Source organism: Camellia sinensis, chromosome 4, assembly GCF_055761805.1.
Source record: "Camellia sinensis isolate YWXY chromosome 4, ASM5576180v1, whole genome shotgun sequence".
Classification (NCBI taxonomy): domain Eukaryota; kingdom Viridiplantae; phylum Streptophyta; class Magnoliopsida; order Ericales; family Theaceae; genus Camellia; species Camellia sinensis.
The window spans coordinates 212,888,181-212,912,359 of record NC_138964.1 but is presented as its reverse complement, the minus strand read 5'-3'; the positions used below and the strand labels follow the sequence as shown (position 1 = coordinate 212,912,359).

Here is a 24,179-nt window from a genome sequence, read left to right as displayed (position 1 = left end):
TAAGGATATATTACAATAGCATTTTTAAAAAGTAGAAGAGATTGATGCACCACATAAGAGAGAGAGCAAATGAAGAGGAGATATGCGCCACATATGAAAGTGAAAAAAATTGAAGGGAAACGCTACTTTTAATAATGTATATATATATATGATTAGGAATCTCTTATTTATAGACACTCTTGACATTCTTTTGTTTGTCAGATTAGGTTTACTAAGCTTGAGTGATGGAATTATTGCTCTAATCTCACCATTGAGTTTGCAAAACGAACAGAGCCGCATAGTGGTCTCATAATATTGAGCCCCATTTGAAAATGGGTTAATAGTTAATAAGAAAATTCGAGTTCTCACTCAACAAGATGATAGTATTCAAATTTTTCCCAAGATAGGAGAGGTAAGGAAGAATTTTGGACATTTCTTACACCTTTTAAATTTCATACATAATAAGATTTTTATTCAGGTTAAATATAAAATGATAACAGGAATTAGGGACAACAATGCTGCCTTGACCTACTAACTACACCATACACATGCACTTGATGTATGTATATAGTTCTTATTAACAAACCGGTAAACTTGAACCTTATTCCTACATTTGATCAATTTCTTTAGGCACTTTGCTATCTATTTTTATTGTTCAACCCTTTGACAATACAAAAAAATAATTGTTCAAACAAACCTCCCCGGCCATCGTTCCATAATTGACCTCTTCGTTTGAACACTTCTAAAATGTTGTTGGAAATTATGGCTTTTTTTAGGTTTATTTTGGGCCACCTTTAAGCCCAAATTTGAGTGGGGCCCACACATCCTTTTGGGGATGGGTCTAAGGAGATGACGTGTTCTTTGCTACGTAGCAAATCATATGGTAAAGACGATTCGTCAAAACCATTTATGAGTGAATGGGGAGTTAACGTCATTTTTAGGTTTGTGAAATGGAAAGTTGAAGAGTCAAATGTGGGTTTCTTTAAATTGGTTGTCCCACATTTAAACTTTAAGAAAACTAGTGTGAGTATATAAGGTCTAGGTGGACACACTTGGGTTGGGCCCCAAGGCGCACCCCAAGTTTTGTAAGGAGCGGAGTTATGGATAAAATGGGTTTGGCCCAAAACCACCAAGCGCGCACCTCTGCCATCCGTTAGTGCTTGGGTCAGGTCCTAACTTTAATTTTTTAGACAAAATTTGTTTGAATTATTTATTTATTTATTTTATTTTCACACTTCTTGCGGGAAAATTTGAATTCCTAACGGGAAAAATTCAAACACTTGCGCCAAATTTCAAATTGGCATCCCTTCCTTCTCTGGTCACCTTTCTTCACTCCAGCAGTTTTTCAAATTCGCACCTGTTCGGAGGGCTTCCAAACCCATCCGAACAGTCACCTTATTACCTATAAATACAGACTTTCTCCAATCAATTCTCTCATTCGTTTTTTTTTTTCATGTTCTCTATATTGCTCTTTTGCATAATGTTCTTATATTTTCTGTAAAAGAGAGAGACACAACTCAGTCTGTTTGCCAGACCCAGATTGTAGTGCTGCAATTCTGGGATATAGTCGTTGCATCCTAGGAGGTCGGTGTCATCTATTCTCAAGCACCGTAGCGAGGACGTAACGATCTTAAGAAAAATGTGTCTAACACACGCCTCGACTGTTTTTCCTTTCTACATTTCTATAGCAATAATTTGTAAGTTGTTTTGTAAATAATTTTATTTTATTTTATTTTATTTCAGTGTGTGTTCTTGTTCTTGTTTTAGACTTGAACAAGAAATTCTCTTTCCTTCCTTCGTTTTTCAAAAACAATTCCTTTTGGGTTTTGGAAATTGAAATTTACATTCTAGATTTTTTTAAGGAATTTTTCCAATCGTGTTTTTAATTTTAAATACACACATAGTTTACTATTTAATTTAAATAGTTTGTTCCTACAAATGTCCCTATTACTTTTTTTCATAGATGATTTACACAAAAGAGTGTAAAATATCAACAAATCAAATTAGAGACATGGGATCTATAATAGACCCATAGGCCCAGAGTAGATCATCCGATCCTCAAAAGAGGATTAAAGAGAGCTGGAAAAAAAGTAGAGTGCTAATTGAAGGATACATCCTCAAAATAATAACAATGATACATCATTCCAAAACTAGAGTTCTAATTGAATTTTAGTGAGGTGAAAAATTCAAAAATTCAAAAAAAGAAAAAAAAGGTCAAAACATCACATCAAATAGACCTCACATACACATTAGAACTATTATAGCTACAAAATTAGAACTCTAAAATATTTTTGTAAAAACAATAATGGGCAAATAACAAAATAAGATAATTATATTATACATACCTCATACTATATGCATTCTTAGTTATATCATTTTTTTATTTAGTTATGACCAATTTTCTTCTTTAGCTATAATATTATTTTGAGATTTTGATTATGACTTTTTTTATTGTTTTTAATTATGACTCAAAAAATATGAAATTATATCATTTTCTTCTATAATTATAAGATATATATAGTATACACCCTTTGAGAGATGTGAACCATAATCTTTTCCAACGAAATATCTTTTTTTTTCTTTACTTTTTTTTCCTTTGTTTTTTTAATAGGAACAAAATACCTTGATCACGAAAATAAATACGTGATATTAAGAAAATCAATTTAATTTATTACCTTGTTATACTACAGAGAATCTCCATTATTATTATTGGTGCAAGTTTCCTAAAAGTTCTGCTCATGGCTCATATACTATACTATACTATACTATACTATACTATACATAGTATATAAATAGAAGAAAGTTATGCGAATTTAGCATATTGTTCAAACCAATCCATTTTCAAAAACCCTAGTCTGCTCGAAGTCTTCTCTCACAATGAATTATCATTCTCTTTGAAGAAGAAGGGAAGAAATTTTTTTTTTTGAAGGCTTTACGATTAGAGACAAAATCTATGGAAGTAAGTAAGCTTTTACACCATCAAGGCCACCATGGACGCCGGAGATGACGGTGGAAGAAGTTGGGGTTTTAGAGATAAGTTAAATCTCCATATCATATGGCTAGCCGATATATCTATGAGTATTAGTTTAACAAAGAATTAATCACACTAAGACCCCGTAACTATTAGCAAAAATTACTTTATTCTTCATCTATCACCCAGACATTTTGACTCTCTTAAAAATAAAAATATGTCACTTTCATTTCTTTCAAACTACCTCTAAAACAGATGCATTTGTACGATTTTCATAACTCAAGAAAACAATATATATTCATAATTGAGAGAAGCAATTTGATATTTACTTTAGTTGAAACGGTCTTGATGTAATTAACTATTTAACAAGTGGTGCTTGATATCTACAACTAGCAAAGAATAGAGTGTGTAACACAAGTAATTAGCCCATATGCTCTAAATGGTAAAATCACTATTTATTTTATTTATTCATATATTTATATTTTTTGTATTTAACTGTTGATCAAGCTATGAAGTAAGAATTAACTTTAAAAAAATTCCAAAAAACTATAGAGTTTGACATGAGAGTATCATTTTTCTTCATTTACAGTGTAAAACTTTGCTATATATCATATTATAATGGCGATCGGTCAGTCTAATGCTATTATGCATAACCCCATCATAATTTTTTTTTTTTAGATTAGCAAAAAATAAAAAATTATATTGATGTAGAAACATAGTAAAAGTACACAGAAATTGCATTAAAAAAAAGCTTACCACGAAAGGTTCTTCTGCAATACACACTTGAGGTATAACCAAAAACCTTTCTGAACATAATTAAAATGATAAGCACAATAGATCATAATCAATATCATAATAAGTCATAACTAAACACTATTTGAGACATAACTAAAGGAAAATGCTATAGGTGTCAAATTTTCTATCAAATAAATGACCAAATGTCTCACATGAGTGTAGGGTTCCACACCCATGCGCGATATTTAGTCATTCATTTGGTAGAAAATTTGATATCCCTAGCATTACCCTAACTAAAACACTCGATCATAACTAAAATCATAACCACGCAATCACGATGAGTCATAATCATAACTAACACTAAAATAGATCATAACCAAATACAATTTGTAACATAACCAAAGATCTCTTTAATAATCACAATGTGTCATAATTAAATAAAAATGAGTTTAATCAAGTCAAAACAAATAACATTATTTATTATAACCAAGGACCAAAAGTCGTGACTAGACATATGATAAATCTATTTTTTGAGGTGTATATTATAGAATTTTCGAAATAACATCAATACTTGAGAAGTATATCGCGACTAGGTTGAGACATACACCAAAGCATAAGCCAAAACCCCACAACCAACATAGAAGAAAAGAAGCCCGCCAACAAACTCAAGAAGCCACCCAAAAAACATGAAGTCTGCCTATGACAAAACAAAATCAAATCACAGCAAAGCAAAGCAAAGCAAAGCAGCCACGCCACAAGGACTATAAACAAGGACTAAAGACCAAAAGGCAGAGCAACAAACAATCTTAAACAAAAACAACTCGAAGCACAAAAAGGTCGAACTAATGTTAAAACCACAATTATCAAGCTAAAATTTCCAAGTTAACCTAAACATAGATCCAAAAAGCAAACAGCAGCCACAAACTAGTCGACACCTACCTGAAAGTGGGTCTTCCGAAACCCAAACCCAACAGAACCTCAGAAAATTCAGGACCAAGATAACCCATCATAAGAAAGTTACGAAATTGATTTTGAAAAAACTTAATGTAACACTAGGCAAATCCACAAATTGTTATAAAATTTGAGAAAACAACAACTTAAATATTTCAAGCATACGGGTAAAAATAAAGTAAAAGCCTGACAATTCTGACAATTTGATAGCATAAATCATGACATCATCAAAGAACTATGAATTGAATGCCAGCAGGTACTTCACCCTTGAGCGATCCATGGACCCTGGCTCGGTCAGATTCAGGCCAAGAAGAAACTAAACTCAGATCAAACTCTTCTCCATCTCCCAGATAGTATCTCTTGACAGGAGTAATAACCAGTTTCTCTAGTTTTGTTGCAGCTCTGAGCACAAACTTGGCAAACTCAATTTCATACCAATTACCAACACATCCACCCATCTTGACATGTTTTAGTTGATCGAGAGTAGTTCCGCCAACGTTTATCCCTTGCATCGTTTGATCTTCTTCAATCCTTTCAATACAAAACTGTGAAGAAGATAACATGGAAAGTCAACTAAATTTGTAGTAAGAAAACAAGGATCAAACATATTTTAAAACTCATTATATAGGTTAAATTTTAAAGTCAAACTTGAACAACCTACTACTTGGCCTGATAATTTTATATAATTATAAAAAAAAAAATCAAATCACTAGAACTCGACTTGCGTTCGACTTGTTAAATTTTCATTTGAGATCATTAACTTGCCATGTAAACAAGTCAAACTTAAACCCATGTTTCCAGTTAGAACTTAAAAACGTTCCTTCATTCCTCCTATATGCAAAACTTAAAACTAACAATGAAGTCTGGTGTAAAGTCTGTATGATTGGTTTTGTCTGGTGTAAGGTCTGGTGTAAGGTCTGATGCTGGTTCTGTTGTTATGTTTTTTGGTTTTCTCTCTTTCCTTTGGTTCCTTTTGATTGGTTTCTCACCAATCTTGGGTCAAGTGCTTGCAAATAATTGTGTTTCCTTGCAGTGCCAACCTAGTTGGGATTGTTAAGGTTAGCATTGATGCTCTTTGCACTTTTCTCTTTATTGATGTAAATTTTTGCATGTATTAATTTCTTCATCAATAAAGTTTCATTTTGCTGATCAAAAGAAAAAGAAAAAAAAACAATGAACCTGGAAAACTACATCACCGTAGAAATAGTGAAGGGATTATTTCCATAGAGTTTCATTACTATCGTAATAAAAATGATAGATTTTTCTTATATTTCCTGTGGGTAATAGGGACTTCAAATGTCAACCCACATGTGTTTTTTTCTCCCTCAAAATTAAACAAATAGTGTACAAATAGCGTTTTTTCCCAACTACAGTAAAACATGATTAGCAATAACATTTTTCTTAAAATGCATAACGCAGATATAACCATTTGGAAAAACAGGTAAATGTGATTGCTAATCACATGTTACCGTAATTTAGGAATAAAATTATTCATATACTATTTGTTTAATTTTGATTAAAAATAAAAAATGTAAAAAAAGAGGTTAAAGAGCCAACAAAATAGAGTTTACTAACCATCAGTGAAAGATTTTGCAGTAGAGGAAGAGCATTTAGAATCGACAAAAGCCAAGTGAGTTCAGAATCCCCTCCGTAGAACAGCTCCAATTGCTTGAGATTTCTAAATGAGCCTAAGCTTTTAGGCTTCCCTTCCACCTAAAAATAAATAAAAATCAAGATTATAATAATAACAAAATAAATTTAAAAAACGGAGTGGACTTACTTTTCTAAGATCTATAGGAAGTGTCAGATACAGATTCTCAAACCGAGGAAGATTTGTGAACAGATTGAATGCATGAGGAATTCCACTACCACCACAAACATATATATACATCTTTTCCAAAGAAGGAGCTTCAAGTGAAGAGAGCAACAATATGTTTCCACTGAATTCGAAAGTAGTGAGATTTGGAGCAGAGATCACAAAGTTCACTATCTTCAGACATCTGATCACTTTCAAATGCACCAAACGAAGAGACGAACCAACGACAAGCAACTTTGAAAATGAATCGCATGTTTTTAAGGTCAGATCTTCGAGCAACAAACAGTTGGAGAACACAGATGCAATAAAATCATCTTCCATGACTACACTTTCTAATTTAAGAGTTGTTAAGTTGCTGAGTCCACGAAAATCACCCGGGGCTATTGGACTCCTTAGCAAACATGTATCTAAATGCAAATATTTTAAAGAAGAAGCACTTGGTCCCGAGAAAAGCCAATATGGGAAATTGTAGTGCAGGTTTTCAGGAAAAATAAAACATTGCTCGAAATGTGGCCTGAAGCCCAGTAAAAGCTCAAGTTTTTCAACTCCTGCATTGATTGCAGAGCTTATCCATTGATCAACACTGTCATGTTCAGTTTCTATAAAGCAAGTCACGTTCAGAGAGTGCATTCTGGTACCTTCGCAACGCTGCTGCATGATATGATTCACTCGTTTCACAAATTCAGACCTGTAAGGTACGAAATCAAAATGATACTGTTCAATGCGAAACTTTCTAATTTCATGATTGCTACCGAACAAGTTGTGGTGATCGAACTTTAAGTCAGGTCTCATTGTCCAAAGGTACTTCCATTTTTCCGACAATGTGCTAGTTTTAGCTGCATCTTTTGTGTCCACGAGGTTGACAATGTCAACAAGGATGCATTGTGGCAATTCACTAATCCAATCCTTTGGTTCGCTGTTAACCTGTCAAATTCAAGAAAAGACCAAATCATATCAACAAGATTATAATATTTTACATGGTAATATCTAACATGACTCTTTAATACTATCAGCAATCAAATTTAGTAAAGCAATAAAACATCAAAAATTAGTAATATCATATAGAAAGTATAATGTGTTAGCCGTAAGCATGCAAAAAACCCAACACACAAGAAAAGCCTAAATGAATACATGGGGGAAAGACCCCACACAGGGAGCGACAAGCCTAACAAACTGAAGAAAAAATCCAAACAAACAAAATGGCAAAAGCGATAGAGCCGGCCGGGGCAAGGTTGCATTTTTGGCTCTCTAAATTTAACTAAAAAATAAGACCTCCAAATAATGTTAAAAAATAAAAGGGTAAATCACAAATACACTTTTTGAGATTTGTTTAAAATACTAATTGACCATTGTGGTTTTAGAAATTACAAATACCCATAATCAGATTAATGAAAGAGGTCATTTTGCTAAACAATTATAAATTTGAAAGGGCATAATGTAATTTTTATAACTACGAGAGATTACCCAACTTTTTACGTCTTTCAACCAATTTGGTAAAAAAAAAATTGATCTACAATCCTTTATCTATTAACAATTTCATCAAATTTAAGTAAAAAATGTCGTTGAAAATTTGATGAAAGATTTGATTCATCTCTCATTTGATGAAATTTTTGGTGAAAAGCTTGATTTGATATAAGATTTATTTATTTATTTTTTATTTGAACTCCTGATTTGATATAAGTTTGATGAATGGCTTGGATCTCATTTTTACCAAAATCTTCATCAAATTTGGTGAAGGATTGGAGATGCTCTAACCCACAAGATTTGATCTCCAATCATTCATCTTATAACAAGTTCATCAAATTTAAGTGAAAATGTTGTTGAAAATTTCCTCATTTCATCAAATCAAGATATAAATTTGATGAATTGATTGGATCTCATTTTCATCAAAATTTTCACCAAAATTATTAAAAAAACAATTTTTGAAAGGAAACCAGACAACGTCTAGATTGATTGACAATCGGACTACAATTAAACAAATATTATTAAAAATTTTTTTAAAAAAACCCAGCAAAACGCAATTGTAAAATCATCATCACTGCATTCAAAAGAAAGAAGAAATGAAAAACCATTGATGATGATGATGATGATGATGAAGAATTCTAGTTACCTCCATAGCCATCACTAGTTGTTTTGCTTTTCAACAAAGAAGACGATATAGCATTGTGAGGCAGAGTTGGGGCAGACCAGGGTTTGAACAATATGATTAATTCACACTTCGTTTATATAGTCTGAAATCTGCACACCATTAATGATCAAGATTCTTGTAACGCATATGACGTAATATATTTAATTAAATTTATTATTTTATTTTATTTTCTGAAAAAGAAACTCCAAAAAAAAAAAAACCCCCTTAATTAAGCTAATTTTAATATGAGCATTGTTGTTTAAACCCAAAAGTTAGACCTAATTTTCAAATCTAATGAAGTGACAATCCATTAGAATATCTAAAACAACTTTTTATTTCATATCTTCTTTAATTATTAGTCAATCATTTTCCTTACATATCGTTAGGTATAAATAATAAACTTATATATCATTTTTCTTTTAGTATTTAGAGTTTGGAATATTAAGTAATTGTGTGCTTTATAAATGATAATGTTCGAACAAAATAACTGATATACGTTATTACTGACATCATAAATCAATAATGAAATATGCTTCATAAATGGTTTTTTTTTGTTATTGATATTGTCGTTGTTGCAGTGATGGCCGGTGTATCTCCTCGATCTTACTTTCTCATCCTCTAGTCTTTATGCCACCCTCTCATCCTTTTCCAACCCAACTACAATCATACTCCCATATCAGGCTTCCTTAGCTCCTCATTTCTCTCCTCCAGGCCAATCACTAGTCTTCGTCTCATATTATGTGATTGATAATATATTATTATCGACACCACAAATCAATAATGAAATATGTTTCATAAATGTTTTTTTTTTTTTTTTGGTTTTGATTATTGTTATTGTTGCAATGATGGACCCATGTATCTCCACCTTACTTTCTCATCCTCTAGCCCTCATGCCACCCCCTCTTCCTCTTCCAACCCAACTACAACCCTACTCTCCCATCACGCTTCCTTAGCTCCTCATTCCCCTCCTCAAGCGTTTTTTTTTTTTTTTGGTTTGTCAAAAACTCTAATCGACTGTATTAATTAAACCAAAATTAAAAAATTAAAAAAAATTGAAAGTCAAAATCAAGCAAATTAAGAACACAAAAGACCAAAATGATACAAGAGATAAAATACAAGACTACAAGCATAATTTGCTTACTCAAATATAACTAAGAATCTAACAACTATCAAATCTGTGTAATAATGTTGACTTGCTAATATCTTATCATGTGAACAAAAAATTAAATAGATAAATAAATCACATCTACGTAAGATATACTATGCTTGCATGGTAATATGTTATTGATTTTGATACCATCTATACTTAACATGAGTACTGTATAGTCTGCGTTTTTAAAAAATGTCGTCGTAAGGTTAAGTGACTTTTTCCCCAACTTTTAGTGGCACTTTTTAAGCGCCAATAATTTTCAATTTTCCTCTGGTGAAGGAGGTTAATCAAACCCAAAACCAGTACACATTTTTAAAGACAACAAAACTTTAGGATGTAAAGAATTTGGCAGCAGTTTTCATCAGTATTGAAATATTAATTATTGAATAGAGAAACAAGTTTCTTAAATATTTCATACAAATGGTACAAAACGGATTGAACTTAGAATTATTTTTTTATATCAATTTAATACATAAATCAAAAACCATCAAAGAACTATGAATTGAACACCAGCAGCTAGGGTACTTCATTTTGGAGCAATCCAGGGAGCATTTCTCGGCACAATTCACACTGAGAAGGATCCGGATTCCAATCAAACCATATTCACCGTCTCCTTTATAGAATCTCTTGCAAGGATCAACAACAATTCTATCTAGTTTGGTTGCGGCTTTAAGCAAAAACTTTGCCAGCTCAATGTCATAACAATTACTGAAACAAGCACCCATCTCAACATGTTTAAGTTGATTATGGTATTTCCGCCAAAGTTCTGCATCTGTGCCGTCCGATTTTCTTCAGTCACTGTCCCATTAAACTAGGAGCAAAAGAACATAAAGTCAATATAGTAATTGGGAAACAAAGATGACTATTGAATTGAAAATCTTAAATGGTGATATCTAAGATAAAAATAATCGCAAGTACCTCATCTTTAAGTTAATTTGTGAAGTATCTTCAATTGGTTAAAAATATCACTTGAATGTACTGTATTGTTGAGGGAATATTTTCATGTCTATTATTTATAGAAATAAAAACTACCGATATTACTGCTTTTGAGCATATCTTAAATATATCTTAATTACCAAAAAAATGTTAACTATCTCTTCCTGGCATAATAAATAAATACATAAATAAAAAAGTGGGTTGTTGCCGGTCCATATTTTTTGCCGATAGTATCAAATTCAATAAACTAATTCATTTTAACATGTTTTTTTTTTTTTTTTAAATACGATATCTGTCAAATCCAAGCTAAAAATTTTGCAATGAAAAGCAAAATCAAGATTGAAGGTTGAAGCCGAATATGCTATTAATCTATTTGTGTATATATTAAAGAGAGAAGGGCAAGAACGGTTTTTTTTTTTTTTTTTTTTGGCATCGTCCATCCTCTAACCCTAACCCATACCTACAGTTTAAGATTTATTTGGACCAATAAAATTTCTACTTTATAATTTAGGTCATCATTTTACCACAAAAGATCTTGATTCAATAATAGCTCTCTGAACTACATGAGGAACATAATAGGAATGCGGTCCAATTTCAACTTGTGCAACCATGAGAAAAACATGTAGAATGCATCATAGCTCATGTGTAGGGTTACCAATAAGCACTACATTGGGACGCAAGAAACTTCCTAACATAAAATGCTAAAGGATCAAACTATGGTAATTAAATAACAGTGCATTATACGTCGGGGAATCAATATGTAAAGATTATTCTCAAAATGACAATGGCATAAAGAAGGATTATTTAGCACAACGATACTGGCATAACAAGGCTTAGCGGATTACTAAAAAAAGAGAAATACTAAGATGTCCAGATAATTCAAAGCGTTGGATCAGTTGAACTTAAAAAGTTCTATCATTCCAAAAATTAAAAATAACAATGAACCACAAAACATACATCAAGCCCAAAACAGTAAAAAAAGATTATTTCCACTTCAAGCATGTTGAATTTCAGCGTTTTAATAAAAAATGATATACTAGGACTCTCTGACATAATAAATTTTACTTACCATCAATATAAGATTTTGCAGTAGAGGAGAGCGTTTAAAATAGACAAACACCAGAAGAAGTCACCCTCTCTGTACCACAGGAAGCGCAGCTCCAATTGTTTGAGATATATCAATGAGGCTATGCATTTAGGCATACTTTCTACTTCAAAAAAAGTATCACAAAAATAAATAAATAAATAAAAATATGACGCTGCCATTTAATGCTAATAGTGCTGTGAAAACTTAAAATTGTACTTACTTTGTTAATATTTGAAGGCAGTGTCAGTGTAAAGAGTCTCGGGCCAAGGAAAATTTGAGAATAGAGCGTATAACAATAGCTCCATAAGCATATAAATACATTTTGACAAAGGAGGAGCTTCAAATGAAGAGAGCTTGAATATGTTTCCACAAAACTCGAAACTAGTGAGATTTGTAGCAGCTATCTCAAAGTCTGCTATCTTGACACAGATGAGTATTCAAATCCACCAGCCAAAGAGATGAACCAATGACATGCAACTTTGTAATTGAATTGCATTCTTTTAAGGTCAGCTCTTCGAGCAACGAACAGTTAGAGAACAATCATGCAAGAAAAGCATCTACTACAACTACGCATTCTAACTTAAGATTTCTTAAATTGCCAAGTCGACCATAATCACATGGTGCTACTAGATGACTTAGTAAACATGTACGTAAATGCAAATGTTTTAATACTAACGCTGTGTTTGGTTGGGAGATTTGGGGAGGGATTTGGAAAGGGAAAGGGAAAGAAAAATGTGTGAAACTAGGTGAAATGTAAGCATATTTTATTCACATTTCACCTACCTTTTCCATTTCGTTTTCCAAATCTCTCCTCAAATTTCTCAACCAAACACAACATAAAACACTTCCATTTGAGAAAAACCAATCGAAAATTGAAATGCAGGCTTTCTAAAAAAATATAGGGTTTTAGAAAATATGGCTCGTTGGACAATAAAAGCTCAACTTTTTCCACTCCAGCTGTGATTGCAGAGCTGATCCATTGATCAATACTAGATACTAGAATCTTTTAGTATCTAGAAGGTAAGTCACTTTCCAGAGAGTGTAAGCTTCTACCCTTGTAGAACTGCAAGATATAATCCACCCATTTCATAAATTCACACCACTGCGGTACAGAATGATCATAATAAAATGCCAAATTGAACTTGTTGATTTCAAGGTTACTTCCAAACATGTTCGGCTGATCAAATATTAAGGCAGTCCCCATTACCTCGATCTATGGGACACTGTGCTTCTTTTGACTGCATCTTTTAAAATGTATTTAACCTTGAGTTACTTATATAACAAGCCAATCTCAGAAGTCGAGCTTGAATAACTTAGTTAGTTGTATAACCTTAAAACCCTAGTTAAGGATCCTAGCATCTAATGATGATTTATAATAATTTGTAGATTAATTACATTTTACACCTTGTGCTTTACCTTTCTTTTTAGTTATAACATTCAACCCTGATATTATACAGTTAATATTACTAGGGTCAAGTTGTCATAGGCTGACAAGAAATACCATGAGACAACCACTAAATATGAAACATGAGTGTCACATGGTCTCTTTTTTGGAACTCTTTTTTAATGCCATGGATGAAAGAGAAATTCCTTACGCATTTGAGAGGGTAATTTGTGTGCAAATTAGGCTGAGCTAGGAAAAGTCTTCTTTGGAAGTTGGGCCGTGCAATGGGCCAAGGAGATTTTTTGTATCTCGGCTTTGGGCTGAGGTAGGTACCAGGATGGTTGGATGTGTTGCTAGAATTGAGACCTATCTGGGGACAAACCTTTGTCTGATCGAGATGATTAGCAGGGCGATGGGCCGAGCTGGGTGTAGCTCGGCAGGATGCCAACCTGTAGCAGGGTCATCACGGCTCGGCCATGTTGAGCACGGAGCAGAAGTAACTTGGTTGACCACAATGTCAGCCGAGGTAAAGGGTTTAACCATCTCGCTTGGTTGACAGTGAGTAGGGTATTATCAGGATAAGTATTATCTTTGGGAGTGTAATTCCTAGAAGGACTCTGCTAAGGAAAGTTAGAGTCCCACTAGGATTGTGCCAGACAGAATCTTTAAAAGCTCATAGCAGGAACTATGCACAAGTATCACAATTCTTATTCTCTAATACACAGAGCTTTTGTGTCTATTGTCGATTTTGCTGATTTAAGCATCGGAGAGGTTTCCGGCATACCCCTATCGGCTAGCTCACGTTTTTGTTTTCAGAAAATAAAGCGACGACAATTAAAGGAATGCAAACTTGATCAACAGGATTATACAAGAAGATTATTTTGTGCTCGTACAATTGGCGCCGTCTGTGGGAAGCTTTACAGAGAACAAACCTTTTGATCAAGTTTTTCTTCGATTAATTCCAATGGCGCATAATGAAGACTTGCCACATTCTGCTATCGATGGGCAAACCCCAGAAGGGGGCTGGAGGCGGGAGGCACGAAGGTTTGCCTTTTGTCCCGCTCATGGTAGAATTGAATCCCTAACGACGGAACCCACGGAGAGACACGCGAGAAAGACGAGGCTCAAGTCCACGCAGCTCTCAAAGCCTTGATAGACAAAGGTGGAGGATGGATCCTCAGGTTCAGGAAGATCACATAAGGGAGCAAGACGAAATGATAAGGAGAAATGGCGGCTGACATGGTGACTATGAAGCGCCAGATAAAAAGCAAAACGCACTCTTGCCACACAGGAGATCATGACAGGCAAGTCACACCATCTCAGACAGAAAGCAAAAGCCTCAGGACAGGTGACACGCAGTCGAGGATTTCTAGGACTCGTTATTCCAGGTCTGAGAGAACGAGGACTGAAAGGTGTTGTACAGAGGAAAGCAGTTATCGGCCCTCGCATACACACCAAACGACATTTAGGCACACGGAGTTGCCTAGGTCAACAGACCTGCAGACAGTACTAGAAGAAAGGGCTCACAGAAGAGAAGATCATCAAGCATGCAACCCCCAAAGGATCTCTGCTCTACAGCAGTTGGCTCCTAGGATGCATGGAAGTGTCGAGGTGGGAATGCCAGTACCGCGCCTTACCTACGAACCAGCAGACAAAGCGTTAGCAAGGTTGCAGAGCTCGCCATTCGTTCTGGCGATAGAGAACACACCATCACCCTTAGACTTCCATGCATTGAACAAGCACAAGTATTTTGTTAAAATGTGTTGTTAGGGCGTATGCTAAAAAACTTAAAAATATTGTCATTTTACACAAAAATAAATGTAATAAAAATATACGATACAATATTTTCAAACTTTTTAACGTGCGCCCTAAAAATACATGTTTACAAAACCCAAGCTTTAATGTTGCAGTTAAGTGCTATCTAATGCTAGTGACTAGCATGAGGGATTTCTTTCTATTTGAGAATCTTAATATGAATGTTGATAATTTATGCAATGTTGGAATGCTAGGATTTTGATAAGAGAAAAAATAAAAAATTTAATTTATACTTTACTCACTTTCTCTTTTTATTTATTTTCCCTTCATAAATTCAAAATTCAAACATAACCTTAATAGTTCATGTGTTAATCTTTTGCAAGCCAACATATTGTCTTTTAGTAAAATAAAAACATTTTTAACCAGTATCTAATGGGTATATCCATTTTATGAGACAAAACATACCACTAGATAATTTTTATTTATTTTTTATTTTTTAACTTTTACATAGATCCACACAACAAATGTTTGCAAAATACACACGTGCTGCTAGCAAAGGAAGTCCATACTAGCCCAGCAAAGTTGGGTTTTTGGAAAGACAAACAAACGCAAAATAGCCAATAAGCCTGTTTGGTACAACTTTTCTCAAGTTAAAAGCTCATAATAAGATAGTAGAAACTAAGGGGCAGTTTGGAATGTCCTAAATAAGTGTACTTTTTGACTTTTTATGAAATATGGGCTGAGTTTGGGTTAGGTTTGAAGTGATGTGTTAGAGAGGTGGTGTGACTTAAATAAGATGATGTGACTTAAATAGGATAGTGACTTTTTAGCTTTTTGTAAACATGCCAAACTAGGCCTAAAAACATCTCTCCTCCAGCTTCCAAATAATTAGTTTTTTCAGTTCATTTAAATTATTTTTTTATCTCAAACGGTAAGTAGAAACTGTAACAAATACTCTGACAAAACTCTGAAAAAAAGAAAAAGAAAAAAAAGCTAGGCTGCACCAAACAGGCAAATATGTGCCCAAGCAATCACTAATGTGCAAACAACTTGTGTAAACTAGCTAAGAAAAAATGGGCACAACAAAGCACAAGCAACATGAAAAGAGCCATTTTATTAACCATCACAATGCATTACATTAATGTATCAAAACTACAAAATGTTCGGCATGACCCACCATATTTGACTTTTTCACATAATCAACTGAAAATTTAAAATTTGAGATTGTGCATGGATGAAATTGAGTTCACAATTTATTTGTCGAGAACTGAAACTGAGCTTAAGCTAAATAGGTAATCAATCAACAAGATTCACAGAATGAATCTTGACCACAATCTACATTACAAAGTAGACACCAACTAGAATCAAATCTCTATTAAACTGCAAGTCCTAAAAATAAATTAATGTGTATTAATATTGTCCAGTCAGGTCCCAGACACTGCCGTAGTGGGAGTCTTGTAAACTGAGACTGTTTTTTAAGTACTTGTGTTGTATGGTCTGAATAGAGTTGTATCGGAAAGCAAACCTGTATGCCTTTTATACATGTGCAATCCAACAATGGTTAGAATAGTGTTCGAAGAGGGTTAAATGGATCCACAAGGAGAAAAATACCTTTCTCTGTAAAATGCTTATCAAATTCTAAAGTACAAAACTTTTTTCTTGTTAGTTGTTATTCCTATTGACTTCCACCAACGAAAAACTAGACAGTGAGACAGCAGGATGTATAAGAGCACTGCTTAAGAGGAGGTCCAATGGACCACCTAATGAAAATTTTTTTACAGGGATGATGAGTGTAGAAATAGAGTGCAAATGACCAATTAAAACTCTCTTCAAATAATGAAAGGATTTTAATCCTCACTGAAATCACCAGAAGAAGCCGAGAACAAGTAGTTTGCATGTGAAGGACCAAAGAGCAACTCCAAGCAAAATGCAGGGCCACATATTGACTTACCCTTTTTCCCAATTTTATCCAAATCCCGCACTGAAAACTGCAAGGTTTACAATAAAAAGTGAATTTAAATATTTGAATCAAATTGAATCAGATGTCAAGTAATACATTCAGAAATGTATAAATTCAATTAATGAACAAGGCCTTAAAGACAATAGACAAAAATGAAACTACTTTAAAAAACAGTCCACACTGAACATTGTAAGCTAGGTTTCTCTGCCTTGCTTTGGATAGGTGGACAGAAAGAAATAAAGGGGGTGATTGGTCGGGATTATGGATGCAACTTAGAGCTTATTTCAATATGAGAGTTTGCGTCAAATTGTTTGATGTAGCTTCTGCTTATAACTTATTAGGCAGAAATAGCTTAAATAAGCTAAAAAAAAACTGATTTTTCAGAAGCTAGGTGAGAGGTGTTTTTAGCTTCTGCTTTTTAATTATCAGCTTTTAGCTTAAAATAATCTTCACCAAACACCCCCAAAGTGCCTCCAACAGAACTATTAAAATACCTGTAGTAAGCTGTTCCTAATGAAAGCCGTATTGAAGCAAGCATAGAAGAGACGCCCTCCAATCATCTTTTCATAAAATATGACACGCACGTCTCCAGTAAGCTGTCAAAACAAATATGGCTTGTTTCATGTATGTGACATTACTGTATCTAATGGTCAATAAGGATTTGTACATGTAAACAGATGAGTAGCATTTGTAGGAGAAATTCATTGACAAGTAGCCAAATTATGCTTAACTTTCTCATTAAGCATATATAACATGGATAACAAACCAATCCTAAAAAAATTTTAGAATGATAGTCAAGGCGCATTTTCAATAATGTTCAGTGCTCTTTCCTCACTCATGTTCAATAATAAATGTAAACCAAGTTGTTTAAAAAATACTTGCCCAGTTTTTTAATGACATAAGTTTCCCTAATTTTTCAATATTTCATCACATCTTATTGTGAAACTACCTAATTTTGCCACAATGAGTAATACAGAACTACAGAAAACAGATAGAAGTATGTGAATGTATTATAAATTTCTCACCTTTATTGGTTTTTCAAAACAATAGTCGAGGCAGGTTTTCTGGTACAGTACAGAACTCTCTGTGTCCATTTGGACTACCAGATGAGGTTCTACTGGTTCTGATCGATTCCCCTCTCCACCTTGATCAACAAAAGAGAGATAATACCGGGAGCTGTTTGGTCTCACACAACCTTTTTTAACTTCTCTGCAGCAACTCTTAAAGACTTCCACAGGTGGACAATACCGCTGACCAGGAACCTATTTAAAATGAACGTGAGGAAACTCCAATCAAATTACATAAACCAAAGCAGATAACCAAGCTTAAATTCAAAAATATTATGATTGACTCATGAACACTATTAAATGATCTCAGGTATCACACGTCAATTCAAGCTATCCCACTTGAAATTAATAAGAAAATGGCAAGAGCACAAAAGTTGTGCCACTTCCAGTATAATGCATTCTCCAAGTCAATTTTCACAACATAGAAAGCCATCAATAAAGAGCTGAAAACCCAAGCCATGGTTAACTCTCAATAAAAAATTAGAAAATCTGGAGAATCAAGATTTTTTTTATAAGCATTACCAGTAGAAGTTTAACATATATACATACAAATATAAACAACAAACCCAAGGAACATGGTGAAGTCTTTATGTTGACCATCTTCATTGAGTTATTTTTGGGATTTCCAGCATCCTAGATGCACTTCTAATTTAGTATATCATTTACTATCTCAAAAGTGTGGGACAGACTTACCTCTTGTAACTCTGAGACCACAAAGAAGACAGAGCCAGTGTTAACCGTGTCATAAAGTCGAATTCGAACCAATTCTCTGCTACATGGTTCAGGCGAGTTCACAGATGGAGGGCCATGATCAACTCCCCTAGGAATAGAAAGTGTATTCTCCCAGTACCCTACATAACGCCGTTGGCTTGGTATTGAGACCTGTCCAATACATGCAGATCAATGAACTTCTAAACAAAATACTCATAACTACCGAAAGTCAAGACTGGCTAATGAATCCAATACCATCCTTTAATATGTTCAATTTATTAACGTATAGATAGTTCAATATTAAGTAGCCCTAACCAACCCAAGGTTTCTCGGTTTGATTCTGCTAGTTGTCCACCCAAACCAAACATACCCATACACGTCCCTGTTCCTTGGTGAACCAATTTGGAAACTGAAAATGTGCAAACTGCTAAATTGCATTTCGTTGTCATTTACTTCACAAAGTCCTACATGATAGCCTTTTATACATAATATGACTTACTCCTTCATTATTGGTAGTCCGTTTATGTGCATACACTTGAAGAGCCTCCTCTGCTGACATGCCACTATAAACAAGGTAAGCAGATACCATCAAGCCTGTCCGACCTTTGCCGGCCTGCAAAATTTAAAAAATGATACAAATGAATAAGAATAAATTATTAATGCACCACTAACGGTCTCACATTCAAGATATTGATCAAATACCACAATTTCACCTTCTACTTCTGACAATGGTGGAGAAAGGTAAGCAGCACTAAATTGGGGAGGGGTAGGAAAATTATATAATTGGGGGTGGGAACTGGGGGTGCAGGGGGAGATATCTAGTAGCTCTGCCCCAGCTTCTGACGCCAACTAGAAATACTTAAAGCAGATCCAGCTCTTCTTGGTACTAGATTGACTTTAATAACTAACCTTTTCCAAAAAGATTGCATCAGAACCATTTCAAAAGCTTTTAGAATTCCTTCACTAAATCTTGAACACATGAATAAACCTTTATCCATATGCTCTTAGTGAAATCCAGGGGAAAATGAAACTAAAAAAATTTGCCACAAGCAACAGAAATTTTAGTGTCAGCACCTGAGCTGATAGGAATTAAAAAAGGCACAAGCATGTAAAGTTATAGATTAAGACTTTTAGTAGCAGGTGTCACAGCCCATTCTCTGTAAACCATGAACCATAAAGCTTCAAGTGTAACCAACCCATGTACAACAAATTACTCAGTATCTCAAAAATTCATCCAAGCTACGAGTAGTTGCATGTAAGCATGGTTAAAACAGTATGACCTAATTACACTCTGATTCATCCTACATGAAGCAGCATCCATACAAAAGTTGAGCAAAACATAAAATTGAGTAGATGTCACCAATTGAAAAACCAATTAGTAAAGAGGCTTTCTCAGGAAAACAAGATAAATACACAAAGCTTTCTAGTTATACCATGCAGTGCACAACTGCGATATTTTTTGGGTCACTTGAAAGCCAAGAATCCACACTTTCACAAAAATTCTTGATCATTCCGAGAGGTGGGACATGGTTGTCATCAAATGGAAACCTCTCCACGCGGCCATGAAAATGTAATGGATCATAAGCTTCTTCTATGCATAAGTTGTACACCTAGAAAGCGCCAAATCATAATAGATATTATAAGAGAGAGAGAGAGAGAGAGAGAGAGAGAGAGTAAATTTTGTATGGGTATCACTGAACATAGCAAAAAGATCAAACATGATAATACCAAAGGACTGAAAAGTAATAAAGTAAACGATTTGGCAGTATTATTGGGAACACAGATATATCAGAATACAATGGAAAGTTGTGTTCAGAAATGTGTACAATGACATAAAACTTACATTTAGTGACTTCTAAAACAGATATACTATATGTTAAAAAGATCATCACATGAAAGGGTTTTTTTTTTTGGGTAGTAATCCCTGGAAAATTTTCTTTCTTGACAAAGACTGATTCATTGAAGAAGATACTCAATATACTCAATATCTATCATACATTTTCTTTATAGTAAGTTAATAATAGGTCAAATCATTAGCAAGCATGCTCAACTTAACAGCTCAAAGATTGTATCCATTTTTATGTTAAATAAGATGAGCACCACATATCATTCACCTATTACCCAAAACATGGCCTCATCACAAGACCTCCAAGCCATAGGGGAATCTTGATACTGCAAAATCAGGGCTTCCACAATTATGTCAACATGCCACAAAGCTTCAATATGATAATTTCAAGTCGTTAAAAGAGAAAAAAATTAAATGAACTGTGGAAAAGAAATAATGAGCTCACTTTCTCTTGAAAGCATTCTTTTACTAAATAGAATCTAAAATTACTAAAGTAACTGAAAGACGAGAAAACTCATCATGATTGGAAGTTGCTAAACCACACCTTATAGTGCCCATGATGTCTCATGTCAAGCACATCCTTCACCTGCCAGAGAGGATTACGATATATTGATCGCATACGTTCTGCAGGAAATGACATAGCCAATAAACGATCTGTTATATATGACATGTCAAGATCATAACCACCAACTAGCATTCGCCTCCTTTGCTTAGATACCAAGTTACGTATGTAGAAACTTCTGGAGAGATAATTGATCAGTTGATGTTGGACACGGAGTAAACTCGGGTTTTCAGCCTTCCCTGGCCCCATTTTTGAAATTTTAAGCCCCATTTGGCTGAGATCGTAGCCTTACCAGCACACCGTAAGCTACCTGTTAAAAGGAATAATCAAAAGGGCCTTTAGTTCAGAAAAATGACGGGTTTCTCTTTCAGAGAAAATATTGGACACGTGAAAGTGAATTTGTTTATAATAGTTCTTCAAGATCAAAAGTTGTGAGTACAATTGTAATATATTCATAAACAGATGAAAACAAGTGTAGATAAAATGGGTACATCTTTTCACCTCCTCTTTAACCCCATGCTGCAGCAATGCCACGTGTGTGAGAAAACAAAGGTTTAGTTATGAATTTTGTGTTTATTGATAAACTTAAGATTACTTTCAAAAACTATTTCCAACAAAAATTCAAGATACACTTCGTGTTGGCATCGAAACAAAAAATAATGTTCATAAACACTCTTCATTATTTTTGAATAATTATCACTGACTTGCAACTCATGAAATCACTACCTATAGTCTTCTTTAAAGTATATGTAACTCAAAGAATCCAAACCCCTACAATATGTCATTCACAACTCAAATATACATAAATCTGCATTATAATATAAGGAAAGAGTAATTATACCAATTGAGCTGAACATAAAGCTTCAAACTCACTTTGATCCTTGTCTCTTTTTTTTTAAAAATATTTATTCTATGTCAATAACATAAAATGTACAATGTGAATTCACTTTTCTCTTATCTAAAATTGAAGCGAATTCTAAAGTATACAACCGAAACCCTAGAAACTGCTTGCAATCAGTCAGTGACTCAAATCTACATAAGATTCCCTTTTTTTTGTGCAGTATAATTAAAAAGAATTCTTTCTCAAAACACCAACCTTCCTTTTTAGCTCATTAACATAACAATTCTCCAAGAAAAATAATAATAAATAAAAGACAATGACCCAAAAATCAATACGACATTACAGCATACTCACTTTTATTCTTTTTTCAATCACAACTCAAATCTACATAATATGCATCATAATTATAACATAAGGAAAGAGTAATAATACCAACTGAGCTAAACACAGAGCTCCGAAATCACTTGCTTTGATCCTTGTTTTTTAAGTAGGTTTTTATTTTTTATTTAAATTATTCTATGCCAATAACATAAAATATACAAGGCCAATTCATGTGAGTTCTAGGGTATCAAATCAAAACCCTAGTAACTCAAATCTACATAAAGCTTCCTTTTTTGTGCAGTATAATTAAAAAAATCAAAACATAAAGAATTCAATTCATTCCCAAAACACCAACCTTCCTTGTTCGCTCATTAACATAAAAAATTCTCCATTGGAAAAAAAAGAAAAGAAAAGGACAATGACCCAAAAATCAATACGACATTACAACATCAACATAAATGCATACTCACTCCAATTCTATGTCAATAACATAAACTGTACAATGTGATATGGCTTTCTGTAATCTAAAATTGAAGCGAGTTCAAGGGTATCGAATCAAAAACCTAGTAACTCAAATCTTAAAGCTTCCTTTTTTCTTTTCTTTTTTTGTGCAGTATAATTAACAAAATCAAAACATAAAGAATTCAATTCATTCTCAAAACCCCAACCTTCCTTGTTAGCTCATTAACATAAGAATTTTCCATAAACAATAATAATAATAATAAAAAGAACAATAACCCATAAATCAATACGACATTACAACATGAACCCATAAATCAATATCAATATAAATGCCTACTACCTCCATTCTTCTTCTTTTCAATCACAACACAAATCTAAATAAATATGCATTATAAATATAATATAAGGAAAGAGTAAATATACCAATGGAGAGGAACATAGAGCTCCAGAACCACTTGTTTTGATCGTAGTTGTTTTGTTTTTGTTTTATAATTCTATGTCAATAACATAAAATACAATGTACAATGCGAATTGGCTTTCTTGAGATTAATAAAAAAAAAATTGAAGCGAGTTCTAGGGTACCGGAATCGAAACCCTAGAAAACGCTTGAAAGCGGTCAGCTTAGAAGATGGGGCAAGGGATGAAATAGAGACAAAAGAGATCATGGGGGCCAGGAGCTGGAGAAGAGGGTTTCCATGTCGGATTAGGAGAGGGAGAGAAGGAATTCGATAACTGTCAGGAATCGAATCACTGCTAATTTTGGACGCGGATTTTTTTAGCCCCATTTTTTTTTTTTTTTTGCAGCCACCCAAAATTTTAGCCGAAAGTGTCGGAGCAGAGGTGGGAGAAGAGTGATAGCCTCCCTCTTCTCTCTCTGCCTTTAAATAGTTTAGAGGAGAGGGGAGAGGGACTCAGAGCCAACTGCTATCCTCACTTTGAAGGAATAATGTTCCAATCAATAAAAAAAAAATTCTTAAACTATTACGCCTTCCTTTGTAATGCGGGTTGATTTTTTAACTTTTTTTTTTTTTTTGGATTTTTTAGTTTTTTTAGTTTGAGATTAAAGAGTCTCATTTGAAAAGAAATTTTTGATTTTTTTTAATTTTTGCAAGATAAATAATGTGATGAATATGGGTTAAATGTGATGTTTTGTCTTATTGAACTAAAAAATTTATTTTATATTTTTATGACTAAAATAGTCCCAAACTTAACCTAACCCATCTTTTCATACAGAGGCTAAGTATTATTTTGATTTATTAAACTATAAAACTATATAAATGAATTCCTTAAATTATTAAAAATTATTATTTTGTCTTTCCAAACTATAAAATGGTACTAATAGACTCTTAAAGAATTGACGTGTTTCACTTTAACCAACTTTGTTAAGGATCCAATTTGTTCGCTTTTATAATTTAAGGGACAAATTGACAATTATCAATAATTTAGAAGGTTTATTTATATATTTTTATAATTTAGGGAGTCAAAATAATATTTCTCAATAGTTTATGAGGTATTCG

General features: G+C 33.6%; 2 protein-coding genes across 6 annotated transcripts; both read right to left on the bottom strand.

Moving 5' to 3' along the window:
• Positions 1–4,694: 4,694 nt before the first annotated feature.
• LOC114307496 (F-box/FBD/LRR-repeat protein At1g13570) lies at positions 4,695–8,695 on the bottom strand. The gene is made up of 4 exons (XM_028252894.2): positions 8,563–8,695; positions 6,417–7,376; positions 6,212–6,349; positions 4,695–5,181 (listed from the first exon to the last, which is right to left on the bottom strand). The coding sequence occupies exons 1-4, from the start codon at positions 8,572–8,574 to the stop codon at positions 4,864–4,866; spliced, it is 1,428 nt and encodes a 475-aa protein (XP_028108695.2). The 5' UTR covers positions 8,575–8,695; the 3' UTR covers positions 4,695–4,863.
• A 1,379-nt stretch (positions 8,696–10,074) lies between these two features.
• Positions 10,075–23,617, bottom strand: PTEN1 (Calcium/lipid-binding (CaLB) phosphatase). 5 transcript variants are annotated; one of them, XM_028253636.2, is made up of 10 exons: positions 23,086–23,593; positions 21,021–21,348; positions 20,064–20,240; positions 19,130–19,243; positions 18,613–18,801; positions 17,878–18,114; positions 17,347–17,448; positions 16,844–16,880; positions 11,736–11,874; positions 10,075–10,541 (listed from the first exon to the last, which is right to left on the bottom strand). In XM_028253636.2, the coding sequence occupies exons 2-9, from the start codon at positions 21,306–21,308 to the stop codon at positions 11,738–11,740; spliced, it is 1,281 nt and encodes a 426-aa protein (XP_028109437.2). In that variant the 5' UTR covers positions 21,309–21,348; positions 23,086–23,593; the 3' UTR covers positions 10,075–10,541; positions 11,736–11,737. The 5 variants fall into 5 exon arrangements, with proteins under 5 accessions (XP_028109437.2, XP_028109462.2, XP_082723600.1 ...); XM_028253661.2 differs by having other exon boundaries at positions 11,736–11,804; positions 23,086–23,592; XM_082867474.1 differs by lacking the exon at positions 23,086–23,593 and adding an exon at positions 20,752–20,846 and having other exon boundaries at positions 21,021–21,152.
• Between the last annotated feature and the right edge of the window lie 562 nt (positions 23,618–24,179).